General features: G+C 52.4%; 4 protein-coding genes across 4 annotated transcripts; 2 read left to right on the top strand and 2 right to left on the bottom strand.

The window, feature by feature from the left end:
* Positions 1–789: 789 nt before the first annotated feature.
* Positions 790–3220, top strand: GUITHDRAFT_73325 (hypothetical protein; the record flags this gene model as incomplete). Its single annotated transcript, XM_005830072.1, has 6 exons — positions 790–960; positions 1198–1926; positions 2086–2220; positions 2271–2390; positions 2878–2913; positions 3059–3220. The coding sequence occupies 6 exons, from the start codon at positions 790–792 to the stop codon at positions 3218–3220; spliced, it is 1353 nt and encodes a 450-aa protein (XP_005830129.1).
* A 15-nt stretch (positions 3221–3235) lies between these two features.
* On the bottom strand, positions 3236–4865 carry GUITHDRAFT_158068 (hypothetical protein; the record flags this gene model as incomplete). Its single annotated transcript, XM_005830071.1, has 3 exons — positions 3236–3250; positions 3344–4622; positions 4675–4865. The coding sequence occupies 3 exons, from the start codon at positions 4863–4865 to the stop codon at positions 3236–3238; spliced, it is 1485 nt and encodes a 494-aa protein (XP_005830128.1).
* Positions 4866–11996: 7131 nt separating this feature from the next.
* GUITHDRAFT_153362 (hypothetical protein) lies at positions 11997–13451 on the top strand. The gene is made up of 9 exons (XM_005830070.1): positions 11997–12185; positions 12232–12291; positions 12342–12433; positions 12480–12593; positions 12646–12699; positions 12743–12830; positions 12877–12942; positions 12990–13149; positions 13197–13451. Exons 1-9 carry the CDS (start codon positions 12051–12053, stop codon positions 13274–13276), a joined length of 849 nt encoding a protein of 282 aa, XP_005830127.1. The 5' UTR covers positions 11997–12050; the 3' UTR covers positions 13277–13451.
* A 25-nt stretch (positions 13452–13476) lies between these two features.
* On the bottom strand, positions 13477–14624 carry GUITHDRAFT_110874 (hypothetical protein; the record flags this gene model as incomplete). Its single annotated transcript, XM_005830069.1, has 5 exons — positions 13477–13567; positions 13615–13664; positions 13707–13739; positions 13946–14033; positions 14086–14624. 5 exons carry the CDS (start codon positions 14622–14624, stop codon positions 13477–13479), a joined length of 801 nt encoding a protein of 266 aa, XP_005830126.1.
* Positions 14625–22675: the final 8051 nt, after the last annotated feature.

The raw sequence follows: 22675 nt of genomic DNA, 5'->3' as shown, positions 1-22675 counted from the left end.
TACTTAATATTGCTCGCTCGCATGCAGTCTCCTCCGCTGCAGTTCCATCTCCACTATCATGATGGCTCCTCCTATCTCAGTTTCTCTCCCTCTCCCATTGCCTTCAACTCGCTCTCTCCTCTCTTGATCTCTTCATTTCACAAACAAGTCTCTCGACATCTCGTACTATCTTTGACTCTCTCTCCTCTCCCTTCCTCTCCTCTCCTTCCTCTCTTTCCCCTCCTCTTCTGCCGCCGCCTGTCCCCTGCTCCCGCCATGGCAACCGAATTTCAAAACCGAAAATTGACTAGAATACCTTAACATATTGACTACAGATATTGGCTATTGACTATGTCACATGCATGGATGGGAGGAAGTGAAGGAGTAACCAGGATGATGGAAGACCAGAGAAGTATTTGTGCTCCGCACGTGGCATGTCGGGAGACGGGAAGTGAAGGGGGAGCGGAGCGAGAGGAGAGGAGCGAGAGGCTGCGAGAGAGCACAGGAGAGCAGCTGTGAGACGAAGGGAAGAGTAGAGGGATACAACACACCAGCAGGAGGGATACTCGCTGACTTGAGAGCAAACTTGGAAGGATGGTCGAATTTCTGCTTCCTCCTGGCCCAGCCAGTCCTCCGTCCCCCTCCTCTTGTCGGGGACTCTCGGGTTTTCCCAACCGCGTCATCGTGATCAAGGCTGGTCGGGCGCTCCATGAGCTCCTGCACAAGGGCGATGAGCCCAACAAAGGCGCTGGCGAGGTGGACGATCCGACCTCGCGCGGGAAGAGCGTGGACTTCGCCGCCATGGCCTCGATGGACGACAAGGAGGATCTGTACAGGATGTTGGGCTTGCAGGACCTTCGCTGGAGAGCTTCACAGCAGGACATCAAGAAGGCTTACCGCCAATGCGTGCTCAAGTATCACCCCGACAAGCTGAACCAGCAGGAGGCGAGCAAGGAGAGCGGGGATCAGAGCTTGGAGGAGGTCGACTCGGAGGAGCTCAAGGACATCCCGACTGATGTTATCAAGCTGGTGGAGAAGCTCATCGACCAGAACAAGAGCGATGCTCAGATCCTCAAGAACTATCAGTTCGTCGAGTTCGTCGAAGGCAACGACGTCTGTCCCAAGGGTTTGGAGAATCCGGAGGAGAAGATCTCAAGGATCAGAAGGGTGAAGGAGGGCATGTCCAGCAACGAGACTGAAGCTGATCAAGCTTTCAAGGCGCTCTCCAACGCCATGGCTGTCCTGTCTGATCCGCAAAAGCGAAGGGCGTACGACTCCAAGGACATGCAGGCCGACATTGACGACAGCGTCCCTGCCGACAAGAAGCCCAAGGACGATGAAGACTTCTTCAAGACGTGGGGCCCTGTGCTCGATCGCAATGCTCGCTGGTCGCTGAAGCCGCTGCCCTCCCTGGGAGACGCCAAGACCCCGATAGAGACGGTGCTGGAGGTGTACGAGGCTTGGTTCAACTTCGAGTCCTGGCGGGACTTCACTAACGACATCGAGGAGGCGTTCGACTTGGACGAGGCATCTTGCCGAGAGGAGCGGAGGTGGATGGAGAGGCAGAACAAGAAGCAGGCGGAGAAGCTGAAGAAGGACGAGACGCGACGGATCAACATGATCATCGAGACCTGTCACAAGTGGGACCCCAGGATTCAGAAGTACAAGGAGGACCTCAAGAATGCCAAGAAGGCGTCGAAGCAGGCCAAGTATGCTGATCAGAGGAAGGCTGAGGAGGAGGCAAAGAAGCGAGCGGAGGAGGAGGCAGCTGCCAAGAAGAAGGCGGAGGAGGAGGAGGCTGAGAGGAGGAAGATAGAGAAAGAGGCCAAGGACGCGGCTAAGAAATCCCTCAAAAGGGCTCGAAAGGCTTTGAGAGATGCGGCTGAAACCGCCGGGCTGGATGGGATCGCGTCCGTGAAAGTTCAGGAAGCTTGCGAGGCCTCAGACGTGACGGGTAAGGCAGGGACGCTGAGCGAGGATGAGCTGTTGCAGCTGGCCGAGAGGATTGCGCAAGTGAAGGGAGGGAACGACGAAGCGATTCCCATCCTCTCGGAGGCTCTTGAGAAGCTCAAGATCTCGTCCGGTCAGGCGCAGCAAGAAGCCAAGAAGGAGGAGGCCGGGGACAGCCTCCTTGCTCAGCTGAAGCAGAAGAAGGAAGGGAGCAAGGAAAGGAAGTGGTCGAGGGAGGAGATGGACTTGCTGCACAAGGCGCTCATTCGCTATCCTGCTGGCACGTCGGAGGTAAGAGGAGCTGCAGGCGCGTTTTCCTCCTGACTCGCGTTGCCTCGCAGAGGTGGACCAAGATCGCGCAGAGCATCGGGACTAGATCCGACGCGGAGTGTCAGCGAAAGTGCCATGAGCTCAAGAACAACTTCTCGGCCAACGCTGCTGGAATGAGCGTAGATGCTGATGTGAGAGGAGGAGGAGGAGGAGGAGGAGGAGGGGGGGGGGGGGAGAGGGGGACAGGGGAAGTGAAGGAAAAGAAGAAGAGTGTTTGGCTGGTTCTCACTCCTTCACAGCTGGAATTTCAGAGGAGTAAAGCAGAGGCGCAGAAGGGTCATGGAAGCCGATCGGTGAGTTGTTGCAAGACACTGTCTGATGTTTGTCTTTGTCCCTTGCACACCCTTAACTGCAAACATCAAAAACCATCGTCCTTGCGGCCTTCATATCTTCATTATCATCATCTTCTTCATCTTCATCTTCATCTTCATCTTCATCATCTTCATCATCTTCATCTTCACAATTATCAGCATCGTTATCGTGGGAGCGACTAATGGAACACCTCAGGGAGCGGGAAAGAAGACTAGCGGCACTTCAGTCGTATCTGAAAGAGAAACTTCGCGCCAAGACGAGGAGGCGAAGGAGGCGAAGGAGGAGCAGGCGAAGGAGGAGCCGAAGCCAGCGGCTGAGTCGGATTGGAGCGTCGAGCAGCAGGTAACTTCTGCATGTAAAGTGGGAGAGAGTGCAATCAGGGAAGCTGGAGGGGGTGTGAGAGGGGAGGGATGGAAGGGAGCCAGGTGTTACAGCACGGAAGGAGGAGGAGGAGGAGGAGGAGGAGGAGTGACTGTGGGTGCTTCAGCGTGCTCTGGAAGCCGCCATGGCAGAGTTCAAATCTAGCACGCTGGAGGCGAAGGAGAAGTGGAAGGCGATCGCAGAGAAAGTGCCGGGGAAGAGCGACAAAGACTGCATCAGACGTGTGAAGGAGATCAAAGCAATGCTGGCGAACAAGGGCTCTGCCTAACGCGCCATGTAATGATCACCATGTTGTATACTTGATAACAACAAACAAGTTCCCTCAGCTCCTATCTTGGACCGTCTCTTCCTTCGCCTCTTAATTTCTCTCCATCATGCTCCGCTGGTTCACCACCACGTTGGCGTTCTGAACGGGGATGTACTGCTCGGAGGGGAAAGGGCGCTTCTGGATGTTAGTTCGGTTGTTGAGGACGAAGAGCGGGTTGGGGTCGGAGAGCACTTGAGCGTTGACGGAGATACCGTCGAGGTACTGCTTGAGGATGCTCTTGAGGTCCTCGTTCTCGTTCCTCAGCCTCTCCTTCTCCTTGGCGATCGCCACTCTGTCCAGCAGGACGCGGTTGTACCTCCTGAAGAACACGTCCAGGTAGCTCCACTCCTCCACCTGCTTTCCGTCGTGTCCCAGCGCATAGCTCGACATAGCGCGGGCCTCAGTCGCGAGCTCCTCGGGGATGCTGGGGTCATCGCCGATGGCAGTGATGGGATAGAAGGGGAGGATCTTCTCTCGCTCCGTCTCCAGCTTACGGTTGAGCTCGGCGTACCTCAAGATCGTCTCTGCTCGCTTCTTCTGGTTCTCCAGCGTCTGGATGCACTTCCTGCTCTGAAGGCTCAGCTCCATCAGCCGCGCGCTCTGCTCGTCTCGCATCTTGTTCATGCGCAGCTTCAGCTCCTGGAAGTGACGCGAGATCTGGTCGCGCTCCTCCCGCATCAGCCGGTTCCTCTCCTCGCACTCCTTGACGTTGCTCGCGATCTTCATGCGCCAGTGCGACAGCGTGTCCTGCAGCCTCTGCAGCCGCTTGAGCTGCATCTCAATGGTTTGAGCTGCATTGCGATCTTTCGCCGTCAGGTTGCGAAACTGCTGCGTCCGCTGCCTCGTCGTCTGGTCGTACGTCTCAGCCGCGTTGGCGAAATGATTCTCCAGCCCCTCGATCTGCGACTCGAGCATGATCTTGAGCACATTCCTGTCCTCCAGGTTCTTGTTCTTGAGCTCCTCGCAGTAGGAGTCGAAGTCCTGCTTCGCTTCCAGCTCGCTGTCTCTGAACTGCTGATCTACAAGGTCGATGACCTCCGACAGCTCGCCCTTGGCGCGCGTGTGCTTGCTCACCAGGTCGGTCCTCTCCGTCTGGAAGTCACTCTGAATCTGGAGCACCTCCTCCTCGAACTCCTTCTCCAGCTGCCTCACTTTTGAGTTGTAGAGGTCTATCAGCGTATCCACGTTCTGCAGATGGCTGCGGAGAGCAATCTGGTACTGCTCCTCGGCATCGTCCAGGTCCCGGTCGAGCATCTGGATGATCGCGTCCTTCATGTCGACCTCTCGCTCATGGTTCTGCGACATGATCTCGATGTCCTTCCTCAGCGACTCAACCTTTGACAGCCTCATCAGCTTCCTCCACCTGCACGCAGCAGCAACGTCAGACGAGGGCGTGCATCGAGTTGCTCGCTCACTGGTTCTGAATCTTGGCTAGGTTGAGCTTCGAGAATCGAGATTCCTGAGCCATGTCCTCCATCAGCTTCCTCCGCATGCCTTCCTCCTTCCTCCTCCTGTCTTCTTCCGCCTTGAGCTTCTCAGTTGCCTCCCGCAGCGCCCTTTCTTCTGGGGTTTCGACTACCTTGGCTTTCTTTCCTTTCTTCGGCATTTTCCTTTGTTCCCTTCACCGACAAAACCTGTTGAACGCGTCAGAAACATCAATCTTTGATTCACATGTCATTCAAAAGATCTGTACAGTCGATTGTTGCTCTAAAAGATCATGGCTGGTCCAACATGTTGGAAACCCTCCACTTCAACAAGACATCAAGTCAAATCTCCACTCTCACAGCTCGCAGCTCCTTTTGACTTCACTTGATAGTTTTTTGGAACTATCAACAATTCTCTTGTGAGCAGCTCCCCACACCATCTCAAAACGCTTCACTGCCCGTGCTGCAACTGTAGTGCCAGTCACTTCAACCTCCGACGATCCAGCTCGCCATTCAAGCTCCCTGGCATTATCTCACGGCTCTACTTCTTATCCGGGTCACGGTCTACATCTCTGCTCATCTTCACTTGCTGCTCAATCGCGCTCCCCTCCCTCCCCTCCCTCCCCTCCCTCCCCTCCCTCCCCTCCCTCCCCTCCCTCCCCTCCCTCCCCTCCCTCCCCTCCCTCCCTCCTCCTGATCGCCTTGGCCCCGCGGCATTACAGCCGTTACCGTAGGCCCTGCACCCCACTGGACCACATCCCCACTCACACTTACTGAGAAATTAACTAAACATTCAGTACTGGTCCGAGGCAGGCTCAGAACAACGTTCCTTTTCCGAGGATGGTAGTGAGGCGGACTCGTACTGTGTTGCAATGGTGGGCCATGGCGTTCAACAGCCGCCTGCCCCCGTCCCTCCCGTCCCCCCTCCTCCTCCACAACATCCCCTGTCCTGTCCTGCCCCTGCCTCTCAGGGAGATGCTATCTCCCGCGTGCCTCCTCACTCCGCTCCCTCCCTCCGAATGACATCGGACGACATGCTGGAGGTACGTCCCCTATGCTCAGTCACTACTTTCTGTAGCCACAGCGTGTGATGGCTGCAGCTCGCTCCCGATGATTGTTATGTGACAAGTCTGGTGATACTGGTGCCTTGCAGTCAAACACAACGGAGTGCAGGATATGTAAGGGGGGCCAAGAGGATGGGAAGCTCCTTCGAGTTTGTCGCTGCAAGGGATCGTGCCAGTACGTACATCTGCCGTGCTTACAGAAATGGCTTCAGTCCAGGCCGAACAACTCTCTTTCTCGGTTGTCAGATCACCAGGTGGTTGGTTCTGGTTCATCTGCCTGGTTTGACTGCATTCACTCAGGGAGGGACTCCGGTCCTCCGTTGCGAAGTTTGTCGTGAACAGTATGCCGTGAAGATCGAGCACAAGTTCGAGTTGACGCCTCGAAAGCTTCTGTCGTCTCGTAGCTGTGAAAGCTACTTCGAATGCTTCAGTCTCATCCTAACCTTGACGATGATGGTTCGTGCCCAATGTTAATTACTGCCTCTATCCTCAAACTGCGCTCACGCGGGTGCATGTGTCCTTTCTCTCTATCCTCTGAACCTCCGAAACACACGTTGAATTGCTTGCTCGAGCTTCCAACCCCTTGATGTTGTGACCTCCTGCCTTGGTGGCTTCGCTCCAGCTGACACTCGTCTACAGGTGATAACCCCTTGGTTGGTCTGGCAGGCATCCTCCCGGGAAGAGCGTGCGGTGCTGATGGAACACTGGCCCCTTATTGTCTTTGCTGGACTCTGCATGGTCGTGCTCTCCCTCCTTGCGCTGCGGAAGATGTTCCTCCGTTGGCGGCGATGGCAGACTTCCTCCTCTGTGGCGGCCATGAATGACTGTTGAGGTTCGGCCAGAGAACGAGAGCAGAGGAAAGTAGACTGACAACAATGGCAGTGCTGAGAGCGAGCGACGTATGATGATGAATGACTTTGCGGAGAGAGATGAAGGCAAGTCTACGCATGAACTTCAGACTTCAGCCCCCGAAGAGGGGATAGACGGCGAGAAGGAGAGATGTGGACAAGCAAGTCGCCCCTAGGAGGACAGGTCTGCGGCCGCGAGAGGGATGCTTCTGTGATGTCGTTCGCCTTGAAAGAAATTTCAACAACACAAGGCCATATGACAAGGGATCGGGCAGTGCATCCGATCATATGATCGTGGCGATGCGGCCGGCCCCGGGCCGACTGTCGCGGCCTGAGAAGTCATCATTAATTCACCGTCGCCGGGCCGGTGTGGGCGGTAGCAGCCTGTGTGGCTCAATTACTGGCCTACTAAATGGCACTTATATCAGCCAAGAATCATGATTGAAGATTATTTTCAAATCTGTGTACAACATGGGTGAAGACAGTTTCAAGTGGATCATGATTCTGAACTTCAAGGACTTCAGACGTCGAGAAGGATGCATGGTCCTGAGGAAGTGACAAGGAGAGGGGGTGGAGGGGAACTGCAAGAAATTTCAGGCACACTGATAGAAGGTGAACCGTTTACATGGGGAGGAATGGAACATCGTGTACCTCAAGGCGCATTGGTCCACTCAAACGTTTGGAAGGAACAGAGCTAGTGTGTTCCAACATGAAGAATCTTTGCAAACAAAAGCAGTCATGTTGGCCATGGAGAGAATGGGCAGAAGACTTGCAAATTTCAGTACTCATATTGGTATCGACCATGAGAACTATTCAGAGTGCTTCAATCATGGTTTCGTTGAACTTGTCAAGGAGAAGTATGGACCGAAAACCCGACTCATCCCGCCGAGCCTGAAGCATCAGGGACGTACATGAAACAGGGCCTTCAGAGTCGGCGCGGCAGGAGGCGGTAAAACTGTAATGATCTATTTTTCTAGGTACAGATTCTTCATCATGGGCACCGGGCCTCTGTCAGGAGTCACCAAATAGGTCCCTAGGAACAGTGCTCGCGGCGCTATTCTCCGAATCTTGACTCGTGTTGGAAGATGCGCTTGCATCAGACCCACAAAGCTTTGCGGCCGAACACAGCGATACCTCGGGACTGTTCTCTGAACTCCTTACAGAATTTGAATCGCAAGACAGAATCTCAGGCCCATCAGGTCCCATGATATATTTCTCCTCCTCGTCATATTCCTGGCCAAACGCGTTTTGTAAGCAATGCTCGCAGTCGAATTCCATCCCTTCGTCCAGGCCGCTGTAACAGGACATGAGAAGCAAACTTGTATCCCCGTTTGGCAAATCTCCATAAAAGTGATTCGTGATTGCGTTCATCGAACGAAGCGAGAGAAGAACTGGATGCGGAGCCGTGTGAAGTTTTTCAGCTTCCTCTTCGGGACTGCTCCCTTTGAACCTTATTAAGCGAAAACATGCAATCTCATCGGTTTCAGATTCCAGTCCCTTGAATGCCTTCACCATCTTCTCTCTTCTCAGCTTGTCCCTGAGAAAATCACAGCTAGTAACCTTGGTTAGATTCCAACGCCGTGTCGACTCTGAGCCTTTGGTCCAGATTCCGGCTCTCTGCTGTAGGTTTTTGAGGCTTTCTTGACCGCACTGAATCGCACAAACGTCATTCATTAGTGTCTCGATGTGCTCGAGAGCCTGATGAAGTTTCTCCATGTCATGTAGAAGATGCGGCTCATTGGTACGGTCTACAAATACATACAGCATTACCTGGATACAACCTGGGAATCAAATAATTCTCCCTCATCGGCTCGCAGATCTCCTTGAGACGAGACTCCTCTCCAACCTGCCACGGTGAGACTTGATCGTGCCCTGACTCATTCTCTCCGATTGCTTCAGTATCAAGTCTAAACAAAGTTTCATGATAAACTTCTTGATTTGCACAGATTAAGATCGCTTGGTACCCTTCGCCGTTCCACTCGCATTGCTGCTGGGGAGATAGAAGCGGAAGCAACATCAGAGCCGCTTTTTGATCTAAGTGCATACGCTGCCCAGCAAGGTAGATGAAGTTGAAATAACTTTCCGCAATGCCCGGTATGTAGTTACGGTCCTGATCGATACACCCGAACAAAATCTTCTGAACCACGTCTTCCGACCGCCGCAAGTCCTCGGGAAGGGTATGCTGCAAAGTAGCTGCCCAGTCCATCCGACATGAATGGCTGTGCGGGAGCAAGTGCGAAGCTTCTATCACTGATGATTTCACCTTACAACCATTCAAGTCAAAAGCTCTCTCTGTGGGGTAACCTTTGGGGCGGGCCCTCTTGCAATATTTATAGTCTGATGCTTTCACAGCCTTAAAGCAATCATTGGCAAGTAGTCTTGATGCATGTTGGCAGAAAGCAACGCAAACAAATTTGTCCAATACAGCAGGAGCATTTGGAAGCTCGACACAACCAGAAGAAAGGTCGTCAAAAACACCGAATCGCATTTTCTTCACTATATTTTGCTTTTCCTTGAAAGCCTCCAAGGCTTTAATAGTCTTCTTGTGGCGATGATTATCTTTCTTCAAGGCTTCAATAGACTACTCTCCTCCAACGCTTCTATCCGCTTGTCTGATTCTTCTTTCTGGCGGGCGATGTCTTTCTTCAATGCTTCAATAGTCTGTTTCTGGCGAATACTACTCTCCTCCAACGCTTCAACCCTCTGGCGGACGTCATCTAGCCTGAAAGCTTCGAACTCTCTCTGTAGAGCTTCGAGCCTGCTGGCATGAGAGTCAAACTCTCTGCTCCCAGGTCCCCGCTCCCCCTCCCTCTGCTGCCGCGCTGACAGAGAAGATTCATTGCTCTCCCTCTGCTGCCGCGCTGACAGAGCAGATTCATTGCTCTCCCTCTGCTGCCGCGCTGACAGAGCAGATTCATTGCTCTCCCTCTGCTGCCGCGCTGACAGAGCAGATTCATTGCTCTCCCTCCGACTCTGCGGGCGCTGCCGCCGCGCCGGCATCCGATCCGCCCACAAACTTCGAGAAAAGGCGGGAACCCTCCGTGCGGTGCTCACCCACTACCCCTACCGGCGGTCGTAGACTATACTACTGGGGAAGGGGGGTGGTCAACCGTGGCAGAAATGCTGTCATGAAAGGATGCAAGATAGCTTGAAAGCAGGGTAGAAAGAACCTAAAACTTGACTGATATTTAGTACTTTGACCTTCAGTTTTAGAGTTTTAAGTTTTGTTTTTATCTCTTTCTTGGAACTGTTGGACATATCGTGCATAGCAATCGCGCTGCATGCGATGTCGGTAAAGCACCAAGATGTCCATGATGGTTGTGTTTCCTCATTTGTTAGCGGCATGAATACTGACTAAGGATGGAAAGCATGCTGTAAGGGATCTTTCCTTCCAGGTTTTTGTGATGCCTTGGAAACACATAGTGCTGGAAAGATGGTGCAAGCATGACAAGCACAGCCTCCGGCATTGATACATCCCGGCCCGTGTTAATTGATACATCCCGGCCGTGTTAATCTGACGTTGGTCAATGAAACCTTGCCTGGCTCACTGCCTGGCTCATCGACGGCGCGGCCGCGCTACCGTACGGTACCGTACGGGCCGGGCCCTCGCGCGACCGACCGTGAGTACGGTCCGGGCGGACGGTCCGACTTGGCGTTCCCGAGCAACACCGGGCAAAAAAGCTAGTAGATAGACTGCACCCGACTGTGCGATCTGAGGACGTAGTGAGTGTGGGAGCCGTTAGATTCAGGGGGGTGGGGGGTGAGTTGATGCGGAGAAAGCCTTCCAAGATCTTCAATTCCTTAATTGAGATCATAATAATTACGCTGCTGAGATATGCTACTAATAACATATCCAGCATCTGAGATAGTGGCTAGGGTGGTGATGGTACCCCCTACCCCATCTTTCCCTACATGTCCTTCACGACGATCAAGAGCTACTACCACCCCCACCCATTATCTCTGTATCTTTTATAAATGACTACCCTCTCATTTTCTATATAATACCCCGGGTCCTAGTGCAACCACAGCGTACACCCACCCTCACTAAATTCTGCAAACTCCGCAGATTCGATGACCCCAGCAGGTAGGGAGCCCCTTTGGTACGATAAGGACCCGTACCTCAATGTGGAGATTGGGGAATATAAGATTTACCAGGGGTTCTAGGCCACGATCACATAGAGGGGGTAGTAATGGAAGGGGTTATGATTCTCCTATGGTAGGGGTTCAACCGAACATAGATTTAGAGGGGTTCTCATGAGATATCTTGGGGGTAGGGGTAGTCAACTTGTGTGAAGTAGTCAAAGGCGAAGATGAGCTAAAAGTAGGGGTACCTTCAATCGTTGTGAGATGTGAAGGTGGGTCCAAAGAATGGGGTAGGGGTACCTTTTTGCTGTAGGTACAAGGAGGTCAGTTTGGGGTACTGGAGCTAGCAAGTGACTAGGGTGGGGGTGGTAGGGTGGTGCAGGTCCATCCAAGGTGGGGTTTCCAGTTTTGATGTGATGGTCAAATAGATGGGGTGGTCCAATTCTTGATATGGGGGGTGGGGGGTACTTGGAAGATGACGGGGTGTATTTTATGTCTTGCGGAGGTGGTCCCCTTGCGGGTATTCTTGTCGGTGGTGGGTGGGGGTCAATACATAACACAGGAGGGGTCCAGGGATAGGGGAAAAGTAATGTAGGGGTAGGGGTCTTTGAAGGAGGGGGTAGGGGTTCATGGCAGGTTCCCGGGGGAAATTTGAGAAGGGGGTAGTGGTTCAGGAAATGCAGGAGTGAAGCTTTTGTGAAAGTTGACGGAGGAGGAGGAGGAGGAGGAACTGTGGGAGGTATGGGAATGGCGGAGGAAAGTAGAATGAGAACATAGAAAACGCAGTTGAAGCCTTCTAGAACAGATCATGGAATAAGCTGCAGTCGGAGAGGAGCTTTTATCGCGATGCTGTAAGAAGCAGGTGGGGAAAGAGTTGTTCGTTTGAGTCAATAGCGGTTGGATGGCGCTCTTGAAGTGAAGTGAGGAGTGAAATGAAATATCATTGAGATTTCCGCTTGAGAAATGTCCTATTGTTCAGTGAGTGTTGGAAAGATCGGGCAAGGTGTTGCGACACAGATTTTCAGGTTTACAGCCGTCAGGATGGAGAAGGGCGATGGTGCTAACTACACTGTAGGGAGTTGGAGGAGGAAGCTTGATGAGAGAATCATGAGGGGAAAGTTGGAGGAGGAACACTATTGTCATGTCCGTTGCAGTATGGAAGGAAGGGAAGAAGGAGCGGGAATAGATCAAATAATGTAGTTTTTGGCAATGGGAGGGATTGTGAAGAGATGCAAATGGGACTGTTAGAATTATGCAGACATGATCAAGAAACATTTCGTATTGGCATGTGCTCATGTTAACCGATGGGTTGGTTTGCAGGAGGAAAGGGATACCAAGTTACAAAGCACACTTGATCCTGCCTTCTTGATTGATGTCGCCAATCCAAGACAAGCTCGCTGCGGAGGAAGAATGCCGTAGGACAGAGGAGGAAGACCGTTGGTGCAAGATAGCGCTTGAATCACTCACTGATGCTCAGCGTGAAAAGTTTGCAGCAGATCCCCTGGATGTGATGCTACCTGTTGTGACGGCAATGCTTCTGATCACGGTGCCAGGTTCTCATGATTGTGAGAGGGTTCTGGGGAGAGTCAGACAGGAGGAAAGCGATTTGCGATGTATGAGCCGATGAAAGCATATCAAATTGCCAGTGATGATGACAACACAGGCCATCAAGATGATCGCTGACTGGCGGGACAAGGTTGGGTTCTACAAATTTTTCGACTGCCATATCCAAGACGATAAGAATTTTCATGCATGGTACCCTAAGTTTGTGATATTCATCAGCATAATGAATGGGGATCAGGTGGCCGGAAAAGATGTATGGGCACGATAAATGGGGGCATTTCATCCAGGGAGTAAGGGCTGGCGAAGTAGACACAGATTCATTGATGACGTTGAGCGATGAAGCCCTGGAAAGGTGGAGAAGCTTCTACTTGTCTGTTCCTGTCTGAGAGTGAGGATCATTGTAGTCTACAAGGGCAGAAGATGAGCGCCTATCAAATCTACAAGCATGAATGGATGATGTGAGGAATCCTTGCGCGATGGTTGGGTTTAATGGGTTGATAGGCAAAATGGATCACAACGATACAAGCACACTCTATGCGTAGATCTGACGAACATGAGTATGAACATGCTGCGAGGAAAGAAGAGACAAGTGAGCAGCACATTGGAACTTCTTCGCACGTGCTGATACGTTGCAGGTTCTTCAAAAGATTTTTCACATTGGTTCAACTTACTACCCTGAGAGCATGTGGAAGATTTATCTGGTGAATGAGGCTGAAGGGGTGGACCGCATATGCTGATGAGCTTTTAGGTGAACTCTCCACTGATTTTCCGAGCGATCTGGGCAATCATCAAGCCATGGCTGCACCCGGTCACGTTGAGCAAGATTCAGATCATAGGTAGCGCGAAGGAAGCGATCAAGAAGATGAACGAGGAAGGCATCCCCATCGAAGCCATTCCCGACTGGATGGGTGAGCTAGTGCGGGTTGACTCGCCTGCATCGTTGACATGTGGGCAGGAGGGAAACACCCAGGGGTGTCCACCCACGACTACATCTCCCAGATCATCGAGAGGCGAAGAGGATTCCGCGTGTTGTAACTCGTCAGAGCCTTCACTTATTTTCCCGTTTAGTTGAGTTTTGTTTCGCTTTTTCCTGTGAGGTGGACAATGTTGGACCTGCTCGCCATTGGCACTGCTTCGTCTGTAACGAGTTGGGCTTGTGATGTGAGGAGGAGGAGGAGGAGGATTGTTCTATAAAGTTCTGATGAAGTCTATACACCCCACGATCCCGAGATTTTTCAGCTTACGAGGAGTAGACCGACGAGCTGGTCCTCTAGGCTGCTCACCTCCTCAAGTTCGCTGCTCTGAATACGCATGCAGACCTCATTGCTGTGACGGGAAAGGTCAGGCAAGAAGGCAGGAGTCTCTCAGCTCACGTCAAGGCCGGGCTGACGTCGAAGACTTTGCATCGCAGCCACTCGAGCGTCTGCAAGAGACGTTACTTGCTCACTTGTTCTCCTCCTCGCACCTGCTTGAAGACGGCAGATGAGAAGCCCCAAACCTGATGCTGAGTGTCAGAGCTGGTTGACTTAGTTGACGTGGTGGTGGTGATGATATGGACGAGGAGAGGACGTGGGTTGAAGAGATATGTTGGGTGTAGAGTGAGCACGAAGGAGAGAGTAAGGAGAGGAGGAGGATGACAACGACGAGGTGGACAAGGAGGAGGACGAGGAGGAGGAGGAGAAGTCGCAGCTGTGCTCTGCTCACCGGGATGAAGCGAATCTGCTTGCTGATGATCCGCTCGAGGAAGTTCGAGTGAGGACGAGAAGCCTCGTGTAAGGACGGCGCCTCGTCCCTGCCAGCACGAGCGTTCACGATGCCCAAGAACAGCCCAGCTGCTTGCTCACCTGTCAACCTCCAGGGACCGAGCAAGGATCAAGCTGCCTCCAGGACGGAGGCAGTCGAGAGCGACGTTGAGAGGAAGGCAAGTCTCGTCGTAGCCGTTGGTGTAGACAACCACATCGGCTCCTGCAGCGTTCGTCTCCCTCCTCACGTCCATCTCGATCCTCGCGTGAATGCTGGGCACGCTCTCCGCCTGGTAACTCGACCAGAAGCAGGAGGCCCCGCACAGCAGCGCCGTCGACATGTTGCGCTCAGTCCGAGCGACGATGCCTACGAAGTCGGAGCCGACGCTGCGGGCGAAGCAGGAGCCGATGAAGGAGTGCACGTCGTCTCCGATGATGAGGACGCTGTCTCCTGGGAGGATGTTGGCCTTGATCATGCCCTGTGTCACGCTGGCTGCACATGCCGTGAGCAGGAGCTCGTCCCGTGCCGAGCCGTCGAGGACATGGGCGAGGTGCTGGGGCACGCAGAGCCATGGGAGGAGGTCGCCGTCCTCGAAGAAGTTAAGGACGCGGCCGAACTGACAGAGATTGGTCTGACCCATCTCGCAGTTGGCGCACCTGTGAGCTCAAGTTCACATGCTAGGAGTGTGAAGGAGGCAAAGAGGAGGGGGGAAGGAGGAGGAGGAGGCAAAGAAGAGGAGGTGATTGTTGTGGTGACGATGATGGTGGAGGAGGAGGGAGGAGAGGAACAGGGGGGCGGGTGGGAGGAGGAGGCACCCACGAGCGGCAGTAGCTGTAGGGCTCGATGATGACTGAGAGGCCGGAGCGAAAGCGCTTGGGGTCAACCTGAGATCCGATGCCCATGATCTTACCGGAGCAGCTGATGCCGCGGGAGTAGGAGCCGCTCATGAGCTGCTCGAAATTGTCCTGCTGCCGCGCGATGAAGGCTCGGGTGAGCTGCACTAAGACCTCGTCTGCTCGGATGGCCGGCAAGTCTGCGTGTTCGGGGTGACCGTGCTCAGGTTCCATGCTGAGATGAGGAAAGGATAGAGGGAGAGGAGGAAGAAGAGGGAGAGAAAGAGAGAGAGAACGAGGGAGAAAGAGAGGGGGGGAGGGCAGAGAGTGAGTGAGGGGGGGTGGGGGGGTGGGGGGGGGTCAGATGTGGATGTGATGGGAGGATGGAGGTGGGGAGGGAGGAAAAACAGCGCAAAAAAAGGTTTGTTGGGAAAATGACGACCCCGGGGAGAGGGCGGAAGGAATGGATAGAATGGCAGAGGAGAGGGGAGGGGAGGGGAGGAGAGGGGAGAAGAGGAGTAGTTGAAGTGTTTTATATCATTCAGCATGCTTCATGTACATGGGGGAATGAATCTCTTCTCCCCTCTCCTTCATCGCTCTAGGACGGAATATTCCTGCATGGGCTTCGGGTTTAAGCTGTTGCCTTCCAACTTCCGTACCTGATAGAAGCCGTCAGCACCTCCCCCCCCCCTTCCTTTTCCTCCCCTTCCTCCCCTCCTCCTCTGTCTTCACCGTTACCTTCTCTCTCACTCTTATTTCCTTCCCCGTTCCTCTCCTCTCCTTCTTCCACGTTCTTCTCCTCCATCACCTGGCGACGAAGCGAGACGATTTGCTTCGAAACTTCTTCAAGCCCTCGCTCGAGGTCGAGCTTGTGCCTCCTGCAGCAGTCGAATGCATAAGGAGAAAGAGAGGCAGCGAGGAGTAGCAGGAGTAGGAGAGAAGAGGAGGGAGCAGGAGCAGGAGCAAGAGCGGGAGAAAGAGGGGACAGGAGCAGGAAAGAAGAGGAGGGGACGGGCAGGACGGAGCAGGAAGTTCGAAGACGAAGCTCGTTCGTTACCGCTCCTCTCCTGTCTTGAGGAAGCCCTTTGAGACCAACTTGGTCAACTGCCGTGAAAGTCAGGAGCTGCAGGGGAGAGGAGGGAGGGAGGGAAAGGAGGAGCAGAGAGAAGAGAGGAAAGAGGTCAATTGAAAAACAATGAGATGGGAGGGGGAGAGTAGCGACGTGTGAGCGAGCTAGAGGGAACAGAGAGGACGAGTGGAGGAGGAGGAGGAGGAGGAGGAGGAGGAGGAGGAGGAGGAGGAGGAGGAGGAGGAGGAGGAGGAGGAGGAGGAGGAGGAGGATGCCTGAGACTCCATCATCTGTTTCTCTTGGTTGAGGGACAAGAGTTGCTGCTGGAGGTTTCGAGTGTAGTTGTCAATCTCCTGCGAATGTTGTTATGACGAGCAGGAAAATGCAAGATGAAGTCAGAGATGGAAGAGACGAACACGAGACAACATCGTGAGATTGGAAATGAATGAAATGTGCACGACATGTAACATGTCATGATTCTAACGCATTCCTTCCTCCCTCGACTCTAACTCATCATCTCCACTCTCATTTCTGTCCACATCTCCATCCCTATCCCCATCAACAAGAATAAGAACAAGAACAAGAACAAGAACAAGAACAAGAACAAGAACAAGAACAAGAACAAGAACAAGAACAAGAACAACAACTCAACATCATCGTCATCGTCATCACGACTTCAAGTCACCAACCTGGAACGAAGTGAAGGAGAATCCCTCTTGCACTGGTTTCGCCTCGTTGGAACGCTTGACGGGAGTATCGTCAGTGTGCGGCTCTCGAGGGTTTGAGTTGTTATGCTCGACTTGTACAGGCGGCTCCGAAGAACAAGTCTGTCGCTCCTCAGCAGACCTCACATCTCTGAACTTGGATCTTGTCCTCATTGCAACAGCAGCATCCTCTGCTTCTGACTCGCCATGCATGTAAGGTGTCGGCCTTTGATCTTGGCTCGCAGAGCTGGAGGAGAGAATGAGCTGGGAAAGAGACAACAACTCATCATCTGTAATCTCAGCATCATCATCAACAAGAGCATCATCATCGTTATCAATATCATCATCACACAATCATCATCATCATCATCATCATCATCATCATCATCATCATCATCATCATCATCATCACACAATCATCATCATCATCATCATCATCATCATCACACAATCATCATCATCATCATCATCATCATCATCATCGTCATCGCTGTCTTTAAACCTCCCAAAAGTTCCTCCATGCGCATATGGCGCGCCGCTCGAGTTGCTCATTCGACTTTTTCGCTTCTCCCGCTCTGCTCGCTCCGCCTGCCCCGCTTGTCACATCAACCTCCTCCTCCTCCTCCTCCTCCTCCTCCTCCTCACATCCTTCCATCCCCTCCCTTCTTCTCCGATTCCTCCCCTTTGATTAGGCAACTTACAGAGCTTTGATCGCTCCATCTCTGCTCGTTCCCCTCCCATGACCTCCCCCCCCCCCTCCTCTCGCTCCTCTCCCGCCTCGGTCTTGCTCTCCTTACGTTCTGCTCCTGGATGGCTTTGAACAGTTCTTGTGCTCGAGCTTCTGCCTGTTGAAAAATAACAGGTAAGGTGAGGAGCTAGGGAGGGAGGGAGGGAGGGAGGGAGAGGGTCAGGAGGAGGGGAACAGGGGAAAGGGAGGGAGGATGAGGGAGGGAGTAGGAGGAAGAGGAAGAGGAGAAGGTAGCGGAAGGATCAACGGCATCACCATAGCTTCCTTGCTTGTGGGTCGTTTGGAGTTTGACGAGCTCTGCACAAAGTCACTCCAAGAGCGGGAGGAGGAGGAGGAGGAGGAGGAGGAGGAGGAGGAGGAGGAGGAGGAGGAGGAAACCTCTGCCTCGTTGTCGTGGCGGCGAGATGAAAGGAACGTCTCCTCTCTCGCAGTCTGCTTTCCTCCCACGTGCTCCACTGGCTGCTGCCTTGCTGTCACTTGAACCTGCTGGTCTTCCAACGGCCTGTTGAGCTGATGCAGGTCGAGGGAGAGTTGTTTCTTCGGCATCGCGTTGAAAGTGTTGGACAAGTTCTGCGACGCCCTGTAATGCCGTGAAGATCAGGTGTATGTATCTATGCGAGGAGAAGGAGGACAAGGAGGAAGAGGAGGAGGACCAAGACAAGGAGGGATGAGGGGGACGGAAGGAAGGAAGACGAGGAAGTGAGAGGACGAGGACGAGGACGAGGACGAGGACGAGGACGAGGACGAAGGGGATCAAGATGGAGGAGGAGGGTTGTGCCCACCTGTTCATTTCTGTCCTGTAAGTTTCTTGACCATTGTCGAAATAGGTGTGGTCAGAACGAGAAGTTTGCAATGAAGTCATCCATCCTTCCAGTTGCGCACACTAAAGAACGTGGGTTAGGAATTGAACCAAAATAGAACCATCTCCTTCACTCTATCATCATCACCACCATCACCACCACCACCATCAAGAACAGCAGCAGCAGCAGCAGCGAAAACTTCGTTGTCGTTGTTTTCATCTCCATCATCAATTTCCAATCAAACCATCATCAAAGGTTTAAGATGTTATCAACTTACTCGCGCGCTGGTCGTCCTGTTTTCTTGCTCCATGTTCTTCAACTGCTTGCGATAGTTGACAATCTCAGATTGCAACTGCAGGAGCAAGTCAGTTTGCATTCTTCTCTCCCTGCTCCTTGCTGCCTGCTCGTTTTCGCTCTCCAGGGCATCAAGCCTTCCTTGCATGAATCGGAGGGATCGGTCCCTCCTTTCAACTTCACTCTGACAAGGGAAGTTGTGAGTCGGGTGGAACAAAGAGATCACACATATGAAGTGACACAAGATGAGCCGAGCCGAGCTGAGCTGAGCTGAGCTGAGCTGAGCTGAGCTGCTGTGCTGTGCTTGCTGTGCTGTGGCATGATGTGATGTTGTTCATAATCTGTCACCTTGAACTTTTCTTCTGACTCCTGCAACTCTGCCGCTTCTCTTTTCCTCACGTTGATCACGTCCTGATGCCCAGACGACATGTTTAGAATATGTCAAGATAAGATGGCACTCTCATTCATCAACGAAACCATGTCGTTCATCTGAGCTGACAAGCAAGCAAGCAAGCAAGCAAGCAAGCAAGCAAGCAGCAAACATGCACCTTGAGGCGAACAGTCTCTTCTCTAAGGTCTTCTCTTTCCTGCGACACCATCTCCAGTTGACTCCTCAACGACGAAGACTGCAGGAACGTCCTCAAACACAACCTCCATCCCCTTCTGCTACCTCCGATCTTGAGTTTTGCAGCTCTACCTCTAAAGAATCCATCGACATCTTGTACTTTCTTGCCTTTGACGAACGATCAAGTTTGACAACAGCATGCAAGGCCTGTTGATCACCTCGCTCCTCGCTCTCTCGATCTCTTCCATCTTTCTGCTCCAACAACATATCACTTGGCTTCAACTTGCATCCGCAGCTGTCTCACGAGCTCAGTGCTTCCTCCAACGTTGCGATTTCATTCTTGAGGGATGTGACGACTTTGTTCTGCACTCATAACCGATCAGTCGGCAGGAGGAACAAGATCGCCGCACACCATCTCTCTGCTCTCCTTCGTGAAAAGCTGAGAGCTCTCTTGCAATCTCTCAATCTCCAGCATCTGTTCAACGAGCACAGGGGCCTGTCAAACTCGACAGGCAGGCAACAGTCGGATCCCACCTGGTCCGACTTGAAGATCTCCGACTCTTTCAGCTGCCTCTCAGCATGCGACTGACTCTCGAGCGACCTTCTCAGCTTCTCCTCCAGGTCCTTCCCAGTCATCACACGACTTCATGAGGCGCCAGAGCATTTTCACCGCGATCTTCTCGTCCCTCTCACTCATCCTAGCCTGCAGCTCCTCCATGTTCTGGTGCATCTCTTCCATCCCCGCCGTCTGCTCCTCGAGCGTTTGGAACTTTCCAACATGACAGGTCAACCAGCGGCGCACGACAACAGCTCATTCCAACCTGTTCGTCTAGCGAGGCATACTGACGTTCAAGAGTCTTCAACTGAGTGTTGAGCGACTCTTTCTCATCCTCGGCTGCAAATCGCATCATACGGCAGCAAGTTGCTCAGTCGCCAAACTTACCCTCCTGGATCTTTTTCTGAAGCTCCTTCACCAGAGTCTCGTTGAATGAGTTTTCCTGCACACGATTACGTCATTCAACTATGTCCTCCTCCTCCTCCTCCTCCTCCTCCTCCTCCTCCTCTTCAACTCCAACGACACTCTGCCGCCGCTTTTGTTTTTCTTTTCTACTCATTCAGCACCTCTTTTGCCGTCGACTCAGCCTAAAGATCAAAAGCGTCAGCAACTGACGAATCCGTAGAGGTACGGAAAAGAAGGGAGGAAGAGAGGAGCGGAGAAGAGCGGAGAGGAGAGGAGAGGAGAGGAGAGAAGAGAAGAGGAGAGGAGAGGAGAGGAAAAAGAAGATTTCTCACTTGTCGCAACATCTCTAAAAGTTGAAGAACTCTCTGCTTATGCTGGAACGATTCCTGTTCTCAACATCGTTATATATTCCTCATACATCATCATCATCATCATACATCATCATCATCATACATCATCATCATACATCATCTTACATCATCTTCATACATCATCATCATGCATCATCTTACATCATCATCATCATCATCATCATCATCATCATGTATCGAATCGAACCTTCTCCGCTTCAACTCTCATCAACTCGAGGATTCTCGACCTTCGTCTTTCTCCTTCGCTCCTTCTCCTTCATCAACATCTTCACCACTCATACTCTTTGCTACCTCTCAGCTTCCGGAGTCTCAAGGTAGATCAATTTCTCTCGCCCTGTTTGAACTTCTTCTGCAAACGTCTCCGTGAACATTCAAAGATGTCTTGACTCCTCAGCCTCACTCTTGTTCTGTTTCACACAAGGCGCATGTCAGAGAGAAGAAGACAAGATGCGAAGTCGACCAGGTCACTTGGTCCAACTATGCTCATCTTGATCTGCAAGTAAAGTCAAGATCGTTCAATCATGCTGTCATTTCATTTCAGACATCTGTCAAAGATTTCTGATGAGCCTTCTGCTCTCCCGAAAATCCTACAGAGGAGAAGAGATTCTTCTTCGACATCAGGTCACTCAGGCTGTTGGGCATGATGGTCAAAAGTGACTCAACAACCATCTGTGAAACCTTCTCGAGGCCACCTGAGGTTGACCTGGGCGGTTCTTGGGAACGACTCAAGTCACAATCACTTTGATACATCATCTCATCGCTCACAAGAAAGTTGGTCACTGGATGAGAAGTTTGGAGACCTTGAGGGCTCAACAGGGCTGATTCATCCTGTCGATCACTCTCTGCCGTTTGCTCGAGGGACTTCTGGTAGACGGGAAGAGGAGCATAAGAAGTACCGAATGATGCCATGAACAGCATGCTACCTTGACTGGCGTGCGAAGAGGGAGCGGAGGGAGCGGAGATCGATCTCGGACTTGTTGAGTTGGGGAGGTAGACAGCGTGGCATTGGACAGAACAGGAGAAATGACTTCCTGCAGGAATGAAACTCAACCATCAAGCTTCTGCACTCGAATGAACCTGCGCAGCAATGCTCAACGGAACGTGTTGCGAATGCCCTCGGATCGAAACTTCCTCCAAGTCTGCCGAGATCTGACGAGTCCAGGGGGAACATTATAAGGATCAGCTATGAGATTAAGTCCCTTCGGCACCTGCGTGACAGGAGAGCCTGTTGCCTCCCATGCAGCTCGTCTCTGCGGGGCATCTCCTCCTCCCTTGATAGGCTGGATGCCTTCCCGGCTTGTTGGTAAGCTCTTAGCTGCGATTGCTGGAAGATCAGGACCAGGCATCATGGAGCAGCAGAAGCATACGTCCTGCTCCGATGGAAGTAGCTGCCGAGTAGCCCAGTAGGGAGAGATCCTTGATACTACAACACAGACATCATCCTGATACGTTCGGTCGCTGTAAGAGTGTAGGGCGTCAAACCTAACTGCATTCCCGCCTTGTCTTGCGGTGTCGACGAACCCAACCTAGACCATTCATCGTAAACATCGACAGCCTTGCGCGTGAGAGCTTACTGTCTTCTGCTTCCTGGAGTTTGGCGTCCGAATCACATCCTCCTCCTCACTGCTATCTGAACATAGAACATATCACTGCATGTCGTGGTGATGGGAAAGAAAATGATTGCACAAAAAATCGAGCAACGATCAAACAAACATGTATCGTTAGAATCCAGCAAGAGCACCTGATCCCAGATTGTACGATAGGTCTTCGTCAGATTCTCCGCTCATGTTGCATGTCACGATGTCTGCAACGTGAGGATCAAATCGTCATCATGCCGTCTGGGACTGAAGGCCCGTGAGTCTTTGATGCTGCCTCCACCTACTGCTCTTCTATGTCCTGATCCTCCTACTGTGCTCATACCTTGCGTTCCACATACTGGTCTTCTACCTCCCGATCTGCTTCGTTTTCTCAGTTGTGTCCATGATCCTCCAACCTTCAGGCTATCAGCTTTTCTCCTATCATATCCTATCATGTCCTGCACTCCTATTCTCTCCTCTCCTCCCCTCTCCTCCCCTCTCCTCCCCTCTCCTCCCCCTTCCCCTTCCCCTGTCCCTCCCATACAGGGAAAGTGCTCCACATTTTGAACTGCCGAAATTTCATTCCATGGGCCCGCCTCAATTTAAAACTGTCGAACCACCCCAAGTTAGATGTTCATTGAGAGTGGGTGGGTCACTGATATCTTGTTGTAGGGTAGGGGTGTTTTCTACGGGTTATTTATAGTATTATCTCTCTGAAATATATGGGTAGGGTCATATATCAGGTGGGTAGTCCGGGTGGTAGTCGAGG

Source organism: Guillardia theta (assembly GCF_000315625.1).
Source record: "Guillardia theta CCMP2712 unplaced genomic scaffold GUITHscaffold_48, whole genome shotgun sequence".
NCBI classification, from domain to species: Eukaryota; class Cryptophyceae; order Pyrenomonadales; family Geminigeraceae; genus Guillardia; species Guillardia theta.
Note: the sequence above shows the minus strand (reverse complement) of the source record. Positions and strands in the feature narration are given on the sequence as shown.

Bases quoted from the DNA above. Each gene is read 5' to 3' on its own strand.
- GUITHDRAFT_153362 (XM_005830070.1), top strand. From the start codon at position 12,051: ATGTCGCCAATCCAAGACAAGCTCGCTGCGGAGGAAGAATGCCGTAGG. The intron at 12,186-12,231 runs GTGATGCTACCT...TCACGGTGCCAG, and splicing joins TTGCAGCAGATCCCCTGGAT to GTTCTCATGATTGTGAGAGG. The intron at 12,292-12,341 runs GTATGAGCCGAT...ATGACAACACAG, and splicing joins GGAGGAAAGCGATTTGCGAT to GCCATCAAGATGATCGCTGA.